General features: G+C 34.8%; 2 protein-coding genes across 2 annotated transcripts in view; both read right to left on the reverse strand.

The window, feature by feature from the left end:
• LOC104086277 (uncharacterized) overlaps positions 1-363 on the reverse strand; it is a 1523-nt gene extending 1160 nt beyond the window's left edge. Inside the window, exons 1-2 of the mRNA XM_009590514.4 lie at positions 151-363; positions 1-59 (exon numbers count right to left, since the gene is read on the reverse strand). The exon at positions 1-59 is cut by the window's left edge and continues 372 nt beyond it. Of these exons, the coding sequence (XP_009588809.1) occupies positions 1-59; positions 151-238 (147 nt within the window). The 5' untranslated portion in view covers positions 239-363. The remainder of the gene's footprint in view (positions 60-150) is intronic.
• A 3541-nt stretch (positions 364-3904) lies between these two features.
• Positions 3905-4690, reverse strand: LOC104086278 (gibberellin-regulated protein 11-like). The gene is made up of 3 exons (XM_009590515.3): positions 4515-4690; positions 4374-4425; positions 3905-4260 (listed from the first exon to the last, which is right to left on the reverse strand). The coding sequence occupies exons 1-3, from the start codon at positions 4590-4592 to the stop codon at positions 4079-4081; spliced, it is 312 nt and encodes a 103-aa protein (XP_009588810.1). The 5' UTR covers positions 4593-4690; the 3' UTR covers positions 3905-4078.
• Between the last annotated feature and the right edge of the window lie 7898 nt (positions 4691-12588).

The raw sequence follows: 12588 nt of genomic DNA on the forward strand, positions 1-12588 counted from the left end.
TTTTCCAGTTCTTTGTCTTGATTGTGTAACTGCTTTCTTCTCAGATTCATCAATTTTCTCTGAACAAGAAAAGAGCAATAGAGAAATGAATTTTTGGAAAAAAGAAAATCAGATAAACATTTTAGAAATGAAAGGGTAAGATAAACTTACTTGACAGAGGGATCTTGTTAGCACTGTTTACAGCAGCCAAGGCTTGTGATCTTGTCACTCTTCTTGTTGTTGATGATGGAGTCTCCATTGATGAATCAAAGAAAATTTGCAAGTAAGTTTAATTTTGAGTTACTGGAGAATGGGATTTACTATTAAGAAGATCGAGAAATGTAGACAGAAATTCGCAGAAAAGAGTAATGCACTGAGATGATGAAGTTTGGGCAAAGAGAATATGACTTTATAGTTGTGGAAATAGGGTTTGCGGACAGGCAAAAATGAAGTGACCGTTAGAGCGTTCTGAAGGCGGCGTGCTAGCAAACTAGCCGTTAGGATTTGAAACGGGGACTTGGGCTTCTTTGCGGGCGTTTCAAGCCCACCCGGCCTGTGTTTGGGCTGGTCCGGAGGGTAAGTCCGGTTTCGAAAGTTTTCATTAGCCCAAGTCAGTGGCCTGTCTTTTGTGTTTGTTTGTGAGATGAAAACGTATTTTTGGACCACTTGTTAATATTGAGAAATCACCACTTCTGTATGTGAAAATAAAATTTGAACCAAAGTACCCCTAACTAGAAGGAGGAGGTGATGGTAACAAAGGTGGTTGCGTGAAGGGGGAAGTGGTGGTGGAAGAAGACGCAAAGGGAGGGATAAAATAGGGGTTGGGGCCATAGGCGGATCTATGATTTAAATATTACGGGTTAAACTTTTAAGGTTTTTAAAATTGAACCCATTATATTTTTAAAGTTATGTGTTCACACCTAGCATTTTTATATTTTTTAATGAATCTTTACATATAAATTTTTACTCCGCATCGAAAAGGTTCTAACACTACATTAGCCTCTGGTTTGGGCGGTCCACCACATCAGAATTTCAGGCTACCTAGGATGTGTTTTCATTGTGGTGGATCAAAAATATACTTAGGACATAATGATCCTTTTCGCACTAGTGAAAGAGCATTTTTGGTCATTTTTCATATTATTTAAACACGAATAATTCAGTATTTCAAAACAGGTTGCCGTTTGATAAAATTTAAAAAAAATAAATTAAATTAACAATTTTGAAAGTCAACTTATACGACTTGATATGGGACAAACGAGGTAGTCATTAGTAATTCTTCCTTCAGCAATAATATCGACCACTAAAGGTGAAACCTTACCCCAATTCGATATTATTACCAAATAAATAAAGGCATGATAAACCCATCAGTAAACTAACTTGTCTTCACTAAATGGGTGTCAGAATATAATTAATCCAATATTTATGTGATTTCTTCAACTTGTCCTAAGATTGAAGGTTGAGTAGGTTATATAATTATACTGAAGGGTCATAACAGATTCAACCAAGTATAACCCGTCATTTTTTTTTTTTTGACTTTTTGGTTAAAATACTAACCAACAAGTTGATTTTCAACCCATTATCTGAATGTCTAAATTAAAGCACTCAATAAGCCACCCAATTCTCTTACAATAATATTAAATATACTGAATGAAAAAAATGAAAAATTCTGGCCCAATCGTAACAAGAAATTAAAATTAGTTTACATATCTCATGAGTGCGGTCTGCGTGAATATACAATGACTTGTGTATCGGGGTGACCCAGTGTTACGGTAGATGACTTGTGTTATGACTCACTACGGCGCCACACATTCATATTAATCCTAAAACATCTTTGGACTACTTGATCGTGAACATGACTCGTTACTTTTACTTAACTTGCTCGGACTTGTTCAACCTTGACCCGGACTGATTTCTTTGTCTTTGAGATAGAATGAAGATTATGTGGGGCATTGGAGCTACAACTGTCAAGTAAAGTTTCCACTTGGTTCATGTATGTAGTTGGAATTACGAAGAGTAGAAATACCCGCACTTTCATTGTTTCACTTGGTTTTGAGGAGCTTTGGTTGGAGCAAGACGCACTTTACAAAAACAAAAAAAAATTAGTTTCAGTCCTTTCACTAAAATTTTTAAAAATATTCATACAACTATATCGCTTATAAAATAATAATATAGACAAATTTCTAAAATAACTAATCATTAATTAATAATCAGATAAAGTATTAGATTAAGAAAATAGCACCGTCGCTAGAAAGCAGCCAGCTGTGAATGAGCAAGGTTTGATCTGTAATTGGTACAAAGCAAGTTGGTTATTCCTTGCATTGATTGAAGTGATGACCAGCTCACATACTATCCCTCACCTAACTCATATTACTATGAAGTTCATTACTTTGACTTATCTAGATTTTGTTCCAACTTTTATTTATTTATTTATTTAAATCCGCCCATAATTGTCCCCGTAAGAGATTCAAATGTAGTTTGTGATGAGTGTCTGGTAAATTCTTTTCTTTCCACACTCTATTTTTGTGATGTTGAAACTTGTAATTAGAATCTTAAGCGAGAGGTCTTCAAAGATACAATAATTGTTAAACTTTTTCAAATAATATATCAATGAGCCTTTATGTTTTTATTTTACGATTTAACCACTATAAAAAAGATTAGAGGAAAAAGTGAGTTTTTCAGTCTCAAAAACATAATATAAATATAATCTCGACGTGTCACGTCAGATTGCAAATATGTATTAAGTTATAAGGCCGGAGTCTTAATTAGTTATGAAACGAAACTACATACAACTAAATTGAACAATGTATATTCTATCTGAACACAAAAAGAAAGGGAAAAAAACGAAGAAGAAGAAGAAAACATTCATGCTTAAGCTGAAGCAGCTCTAGAAGCTACGAGTTCGATCGCTATTTTAATAATGATAGTATGCAAAAGACACATACTTTGCTTGAGTGCCTGTACAGCTTGGGGTCAAGGACACATATGGTTGGCACTCGTCGACTTTAATTCATTTTAGAGTTACGAGGGTCTTTAACCTTTCTAATCGCTATTCCCCGTCATCTTTATACTTCCTCCCGTCCACTTTAATTACTACTTCCGTTCACTTTTACTATATTTTAAAAATAATTTTTCATTTTTACTTGTTATTTTTTGTATATCAAGAGAATAATTTTTTTTTCCTGTTATATTCACAATATTAATAACTCATTTCAAATCATTTTATCAAATTCATTAAAAATATGCATCAATAATATGAGTATCATGATAAATTATGCACTTCATTACCATGATATTTGATTTTTTTGGAGTAAAAGTGAATGGAGGAAATAATTTTTTTGGCCTTTTTCTTGTTGTCTATATTATTTGATTTTTTCAGATATCAAGAAAGAATTATTTTTTTTTCAAAATAACCCCTGGAATTAAGAGTGTAGGAGTATTTGTTATAATGTCAATGAATAAATTAAGATAAATTTAATCAACTTTATTGTTAATTAATGTTAAAAATTGAATTCTTCAATACGTGTGAAAATAACCAAAAAAATAATTAAAGTGAACCGTATAGAGCAGGATGAAAAGCATTACATTCCGTGAAGATTTTGCTGAAGTACATTTCATTTTAGGGTTTAATTTTGTAACACTGATAATATACTTACAATTTTTTGTCAAATTATTTAAAAGTAAATAACAATAAACATTATAGAAAAACGTGAACCAGAAAACTGAAAAAAAAGGGTATGTAACGAACGTCATACAACTTGTACTGTTGGATATGTGAACAACCTCCTTGTACTTCCAAGTTACGAAACGAAACTACATACACTAGCTAGCTTGGAACCATAGTCCACAGACAGTGACAGCGATAACAGTCCTCTTCTACGTGCAACAAGCTAAGGGCTATAGAAATCAAATAAATAGGAGCAGTATGTATCCATTAATATTGCATTAAACACTCTGAACTTCCAATCGTACACACGAAAAAATTGATTATATTTCAAAATCAACAGCTGGCATACTTAATGATACACAACAAATTCAATAATTAAGAGGAACATTTGGAGGAGAACATGCAAATTGGGAAAACGTAAGTTCCCATCACTGTTTAAGGACATTTGCGGGTGTTGTTATGAGTAGTAAGGTTGAAGTAGCAAGGGCAAGCTTCATAATTGCCTGAGGTCCCTGGTGGCACGCAGTGGCAGGTACGGCAGCAACTTCCACAAGCTCTGTTGCATAGATTTGGCCGAGATGTTTCACTGCACCTATATTTACAAGCTCCTGTGCAATCTGTAACATAATCGAATTCAGAATTTAGAGTTATTGGATTCAAAATTATCGTAATTTAGAAATTTGTACATTAATTTGTCGTGGAGGAAATATATAAATGTTATATATATTACCTAATGGCTTTGGAGCTTGAGGGCTTGGTGCTGGTGGCTTGCTGCTATTTCCCTGCATCAATATTCCAAAATCAAACGTTGTTACAAGATGAAAGAAAGTTAAAACATGACATGGTATTTGAGCTTTTAAAAAAGAGGAACCTGTTGAAGGGCATGAGTGAAATGGACAAGCACAAGTGATGCAATAAGCAAAGCAGCGAACGCCTTTTGGAATGCCATTGTTTCAGATACTAAAAAGAAATGGGGTAGCAAGGAGAAAACTGATTAGAGCTCTGAAATCTGAGCTGGCCTTCACTATGGATGTGAAGTAAAGAGAAGAGTGATGTATTTATAGCACAAGAAAAGATGTACCATCCACCCTATACTTTCTTGGGGTGTGAACATCGTGGGCTTAAGTTACACATATTTTTATCGAGTTGAAGTGTTTATCTCACCACTAACTAAATTGAAGTGTTTAACTTACAATTTATGTCAAGTTCAAGGGGCTATAATGGTATTTAGCCTTAATATTTCTACGAGTGATGTAGAACAAGTACTAGTCGATACATTTGGACCGTAAAATTAAGGTTCGCAGGAAATTGAGACTAATATGCTGCTTGGCCAAGCTTCTTTTGAGCCAAAAATATTTTTTTTTGGTCAAAAATATTTTTTTTTCTAAAATTAAGGTATTTGGCCAAGCTTTTGAAAGAAAAAAAAGTATTTTTGAGGAGAAGGAGAAGCAGAAAAAAATATCTTCATTCTAAAAGTACTTTTTGAAAAATACTTTTGAGAAAAATACATTTAGAAGTAATTTTTTAAAGTTTGGTCAAACACTAATTGCTGCTCAAAAGTATTTTTTAAATTAATTAGTTAAACAAAAGCTGCTTATCACCAAAAGTACTTTTGAGAAAAACACTTTTGAAAAAAAAAACGCTTTTCAAAATAAACTGATTTTTCCAGCTTGGCCAAACTAGCCATACATGTTTTTGTTTGTCGAGAGGACTTTAGAATGGTTACAACTTTTGATTCGAGTGGATTTAAAAGACAGTCAAAATAGAGACGTCGATCTTTCTTATTGATCTAGCCCCAGTCAGTGTTGGCCGTCTTTGGCCTCAAAATTCTTCTATTTCAACCACCGTCCGGTCTACTACTTTTTCCTATTTCTGACAGTACTTTACCGTAATTCTATCTTTTTATGTGGTCGTCTTTATGTTTAAGTCCGATATTTTGCATTTTTGTTACTGGTTTTCTAAGATGATTTAGGTTGAATTCTATAATTTTATGATTTAGTTTCTAAAAATACATTTTTGGGCCTAGCTACGACTTAGATAAAAAAATTTGAAGAAATACAATTTTATTTTTCATAATTTGCGATAAAGCAATCACTATAACTACTCCTATTCTTTATTTATATGCTACTTGCCGAAGTGCTGTTATCATTCATTCTCATATTAACGTCATTTACATGTTTCCCCAAAATCAACTTGTCTCAGTGATGATGTGCAGAAAGAAATGGGAAGTAGCTTCGAAAGTCGCACTTCCAGCCTAGCTTCCCACCAGACTAGATTCTTGAAAAAGAGTTTATTCGATTGTGTTCTTTTTATATACATTAACAAAAGAATGTTAAACTATTACTGTGTCATACAAAAATATTAAAAATAATTGTTTACATAAAGCAAAATATATAAATATATATAATGCGCACAGATTACCTTCTATAACATAATTTGTTGATGATATTAAAAATTATATTATTCCGTATATATATAGGTTAAATCCAGTGTAAATACAGTAGAAGCATAAGGAGCATCTTGCAGGATTTGCTACCGCAACTTAGATAACAAGCACATAATTTATGACATAATCTCCCAAGTTGCATCTTGCAGGCTCTTGTTGATCGATATTGGTATTATGTTAAAGAGAAGGAAAAGGTCCGACCGAGAACGACCGAGAATTAGGTGGGGTACCTTGACTAAGGATAAAGCCCATGAGTTGGAAGGGCGATTGTCGGCTATGGGAGCCTGGAGGAACAGTGGTGACACGAGCATTATGCGGTCGACGATAACAGACTGTATAAAGGAGGCTGTGAGAGAGGTGTTAGGGATCTCGATGGACATCTCTGGCAGGCACAAAGGAGACTGGTGATGGAATGAAGGGGTCAAAGGTAAAGTGGAAGCGAAGAAGGCAGCATACCTAAAATTAGTAGGGAGCACAAGTGAGGAGGAGAGGAGAGCGTGCATGGAGTAGTATAAGGTAGCTATGAAGTAAGCCAAGCTAGCGGTCACGGAGGCTAAAGCTGCAGCCTATGGCCATATGTACGAGGAACTGGGAAAAAAAGGCAGAGAGAAGAAGTTATTCCGGCTGGCGAAGACGAGAGAGAGGAAGGCCCGGGATTTGGACCAAGTGAGATGCGTCAAGGACGACGATGGTAGAGTATTGATGGAAGATGCCCAGATTAAGAGGAGATGACAGACTTACTTTCATGAACTTCTGAATGAAAAAGGTTACCTTCTATGACATAATATGTTGATGATATTAAAAATTATATTGTTCCGTATATATAGGTTAAATCCAGTGTAAATATAGTAGAAACATAAGGAGCATCTTGCAGGATTTGCTACCGTAACTTAGATAACAAACACATAATTTACGACAGAATCTCCCAAGTTGCATCTTGTAGGCTCTTGGTGATGGATGTTGGTATTATGTTAAAGATAAGGAAAAAGGTCTGACCGAGAATGACTGAGAATCAAGTGGGGTGCCTTGACTAAGGATAAAACCTAGGAGTTGGATGGGCGGTTGTTAGCTATGGAAGCCTGGAGGAACAATGGTGACGCGAGCATTATATGGTAGACGACAATAGACTGTATAAGGGAAGTTGCGAGAGAGGTGTTAGGGATCTTGACGGCCGTCTCTGGCAGGCACAAAGAAGACTGGTGGTGGAATGAAGGGGTCCAAGGTAAAGTGGAAGCGAAGAAGGCATCATACCTAAAATTAGTAGGGAGCACAAGTGAGGAGGAGAGGAGAGCGTGCATGGAGTGGTATAAGGTAGCTATGAAGGAAGCCAAGCTGGCAGTCACGAAGGCTAAAGCTGCAGCCTATGGCCGTATGTACGAGGAACTGGGGAAAAAAAAACGGAGAGAAGAAGTTATTCCGGCTGGCGAAGACGAGAGAGAGGAAGGCCCGGGATTTGGACCAAGTGAGATGCATCAAGGACGATGATGGTAGACTATTGATGGAAGATGCTCAGATTAAGAGGAGATGACAGACTTACTTTCATGAACTTCTGAATGAAAAAGGGGATCGGGATATTGTGCTAGGTGAACTTAAAAATTCCGAGAGTCACCGTGACTTTGGGGACTGCAGGCGCATCAAGGTTGAGGAGGTCGTGAGAGTTATGCATAAGATGAGTAGGGACAGAGCGACCGGGCTAGACGAAATTCCGATTGAATTTTGGAAGTGTGTGGCCAGAGAAGGCTTGGAGTGGCTGACCAGGCTGTTAATGTTATTTTTAGGACGAAGAAGATGCCAGAAGAATAGAGGTGGAGTACGGTGGTTCCGTTATATAAGAACAAAGGTGATATCTAGAGTTGTAACAATTATAGTGGTATCAAATTACTGAGTCATACTATAAAAGTTTGGGAGAGAGTGGTTGAAGCGAGGGTGAGGAGGATAGTGTCTATATCCGACAACCAGTTCGGGTTCATGTCGGGTCGTTCTACTACGGAAGCTATACACCTTATTAGGAGGTTGGTGGAACGGTACAGGGAGAGGAAGAATGATCTGCATATGGTATTCATTGATTTAGAGAAAGCGTACGACAAGGTTCCTAGAGAAGTTCTGTGGAGATGCTTAGAGGTAAAAGGCGTGCCGGCTACCTACATTTGGGCAATTAAGAACATGTATGATGAGGCTAGGACTCGGGTTAGGACAGTAGGAGGTGACTCCGAGCATTTTTCAGTTGTTATGGGGTTACACCAAGGTTCTGTGCTCAGCCAATTCTTATTTGCCCTGGTAATGGACGCGTTAACACACCATATTCAAGGGGAGGTGCCATGGTGTATGTTATTCGCCGATGACATAGTTCTGATTGATGAGTCGCGAACCAGTGTTAACGAGAGGTTGGAGGTCTGGAGACAGGCCCTTGAATCTAAGGGTTTCAAGCTAAGAAGGACGAAGACGAAATATCTGGAGCGTAAGTTCAGCACTGAGCCGAGGGAAGTGGGCGTGGAAGTGAGGCTTGAATCACAGGTCATACCAAGTATTGACAATTTCAAGTATCTTGGGTCGGTTATCCAGATAGGAGGGGAGATTGACGAGGATATCACACACCGTATTGGGGTGGTATGGATGGAGTGGAGGTTAGCATCTGGAGTCTTGTGTGATAAGAGAGTTCCACCGATACTCAAAGGTAAGTTTTACAAAGCGGTGGTTAGATCGGCCATGATGTATGGGGTTGAGTGTTGGCCTGTTAAGAACTCATATATCCAGAAGATGAAAGTAGGAGAAATGAGGATGTTGAGGTGGATGTACGAACACACTAGGATGGATAAGATTAGGAATCAAGATATTTGGGAGAAGGTGGGCGTGACTCCCATTGATGACAAGATGTGGGAAGCGAGGCTTAGATGGTTCGGACACGTACAAAGGAGAAGCCCAGATACTCCGGTAAGGAGGTGTGAGTGGGTGACTTTGGAGGGCACGAGAAGAGGTAGAGAACGACCTAAGAAGTATTGGGGAGAGGTGATCAGGTAGGACATGGCGATGCTTCAGATTTCCGAGGACATGGCTCTTGATATGAAGTTGTAGAGGTCGAGTATTAGGGTTGTAGGTTAGGAGGTAGTTGAGTCTCCTTTACTTCGTACCTTTGTGAGGCTAGTCTGGTAGGGTTTTTGTCAATGTCAGTTAGTGGCATTGTTGTGTCTTACTACTCCTTTGTTTACCATAGTGCCGGGTCTATGTAGTCTATCGCCTTTTGCTTTGCATCTAATTTCTCATTTTTATGATGTTATTTTTCCTATGATTTCTATTGGTGATACTAATATTGTCTCTTTTTGTCTTCTTGAGCCGAGGGTCTTTCGGAAACAGCCTCTCTACTTTCTTGGGTAGGGGTAAGGTCTGTGTACATACTACCCTCCCCAAACCCAATTAGTGGGATTTCACTGGATCGTTGTTGTTGTTGTTATTTAACTTAAGATTTGTGATTATGACAAGTTCTTAGTTGAATTATTGTTCGATTATTTGGTGTAAACTTGCCTGGTAATGATTTATTCATTTGGACGAATAAATTACAGACTTGGAAACTAGCACTACTTTCTTTTTGCTCGTTTCAAATTATGTCCTCTGGGAAGAAATTTTTATATTATACTCCATATTGGTTATATGTGACTAAAGCTTTTTTCTTTTTTGTCAATACCAATTTTATCAACTCTTTTTCTTAAAATTAAATTCACAGAAAATTAAAATATCTAATCCAATTTCTTAGAGCTCGTTTGGATTAGCTTATTGTAAATAGCTGATAAGGTTGAACTATTGAAAAATATTTTTAAGTGGTAAAACTGATAGACGTACTGAAACTAATAATAAACAGTTGATGTGTTTGGTAGAAAAGTGCTGATAAGTTATTTTTTTTAATTAAAATGACTAAAATATCCTTAACACTTTGCAAAAGATTATAAATTAAAAATTTTTTTTGTAAAGAAAAAGATGAACAACGAATATGGAATGAAAAGAAAGTTAGAATTTTTTTTTTGAGAAAAATATTTTGTGTATTAGAAAATATTATTAAGGATAAACTAGTAAAAGACTTGGTCAAACTAAAAGTGCTTATAAGCTAAAAAGTCATAAGTAGGGAGTCACAACTTATGACTTATGACTGATTTTAACTTATAATCACTTGGCTTATAAGCACCTTGGGTGTTTACCAAACGCGTAGATAAGTCAAAAGGTACTTACTTATAAGCGAGTTACCAACTTATAAGCTTAGCCAAATATCCTCTTAATATCCACTGTAATCGAGATGCAAATATTAATTAATTGCATAAAAATACAATGATAGGATCAAAGAAAAAACTCTATAATTAAATTAGGTCAAATAATGTCGGACATGATATTTTACGAATTACAAGGGTACACTTTACTAATGAATAATGATAAAACTCTACTTTCTCTCATAAAGTTGCTAAAAACTTTAGATTACAAAGAGAATCTCAATTATTGGGTCATCTAAAATATATTACAAATAATTGTAATATTTTATTTATTACAATAAAATATATTGATAATGATAATTTCTTGTACTATCAATCTATACATGTAAAATCATATTACATCTACGTTAAGCCGAGGCAACCCCAGAAACTAGGAGATATCCATTTTTTTTCCCTAGAAGAGTTTACATAATTCAAAGTTGATAAATTAAACGGCAAAGGGCCAAATATATCTTTTTATTTTTGAAAATGGTCTAAGAATACTCTTCGTTATACTATTGGGTTATCTATACCCCTGCAGTCATATTTTGGGTTCAAATATACCCCTCATTTAATCGGAGGGACACGTGTCATCGTCTTGTTGGTCAATCCTAAATATCTCCTAATTAATTAAAAAGACTCATTACCTATACCCGAAAAATATTTTTTTTTTTGGGTAAAAACTGGAAAAAAACAAATTTGTTTCTACTAAAAACTGGAAAAAACGAAATATTTTTTTTCCCCAGTTTTTTACAAAAAACAAACTGCTTTAAAAACACTAAAAAATATTTTCTAAAATAATTTTTTTTGTAAAAACTGAAAAAAAGCTGAAAATTAGTTTTCTAAAGCAATTAAAAAGTGGAAAAAACTGAATTTTTTTTTTACTAAAAACTGAAAAAAACGAAAATATTTATTTTCCAGTATTTTACAATAAAACTACTTTAAAAGCAATGTTTTTGTAAAAAAATGGAAAAAAAAATATTTTCGTTTTTTTCAGTTTTTAGTAAAATTTTTTTTAGTTTTTCCAGTTTTTAATTGCTTTAGAAAATTGATTTTCACCTTTTTTGTTTTTCAATTTTTACAAAAATATTATTTTAGAAAATATTTTTCAGTTTTTTAAAGCAGTTATTTTTTGTAAAAAACTGGAAAAAAATATTTTGTTTTTTTCAGTTTTTAGTAAAAAAGCATTATTTGTTTTTAGTTTTTACAAAAAAAAAAAGTTATTTTTTCGGGTATGAGTAATGAGTGTTTTTAATTAATTAGGAGATATTTAGAATTGACCAACAGGACGATGACACGTGTCCTTCCGTTTAAATGTGGGGTATATTTGAATCCAAAGTATGACTGCAGGGGTATGGATAACCCAATAGTATAACGAGGAATATTCTTATACCATTTTAAAAAATAGAAGAAGATATTTGCCCTTTACCGTAAATTAAATGTCCCACAGCTGGAGTGCTTGCTTTAACTAGTTGAAGGGACGAATGTAGCTGGCACTAGGCTGGTCCTTGTTATCTCACTTCGATAAAAACAAATTATTTCGCGAAGATGTTAGTTATCTCTTGTGCTGTTGAAATATTATTCCGCGATAATTATGTAAGTCATACTACAAAAAAAAAAGACTAGAAAATTATTTTGATCCTTTTCCAATTAAATTAAAGTACCTTGAATATGTATGGAAAAGACCTGTATAATTTGCAGTAAAAAGTATAAAAATGACAGAACAATTTTTTGCTTTCTACTGAAAAAGAAAAACGCATGCATAGCTACCATAATGATTCCTATAATTGTAATCAAATTCTGTACATGTCTTCTTTGCTTCTACTTTGATATAAATATAAACTTGAATTAATTGCAAACTGCATGAGCTCTATGATAAGATAAAATAGAAAATCAACCACCAAATACCAATAAAAACTTATGCAAGCGCCTTACGATTGTAGTCTTCCTGAATTTAAAACCATATATAAAAATTCGTTAATAGAAGGCAAATTTTTTATTTGAAATACAGTTAGAAACTAGAAGAGTAAAATAGTGTATGACCAAGAGAAAATTTGTAAAGAGAATTGAAACAGGCAGAAGATACATTTTCTTGTTTTTGTTAGGAGAGAAATATTTTTATCCCTTTAGTTGCAAAGGCAAGTATAACATAAACTTTGATATGAAAGCAGGTTTACCATGATATGCAACCTTTTTGAAAGTATTGGTTATTAGAGTATATTTGAGTATAACAGTACTGGGTAACATGCAACACACATAAACTATAC

Source organism: Nicotiana tomentosiformis, chromosome 2, assembly GCF_000390325.3.
Source record: "Nicotiana tomentosiformis chromosome 2, ASM39032v3, whole genome shotgun sequence".
Taxonomy (NCBI): domain Eukaryota; kingdom Viridiplantae; phylum Streptophyta; class Magnoliopsida; order Solanales; family Solanaceae; genus Nicotiana; species Nicotiana tomentosiformis.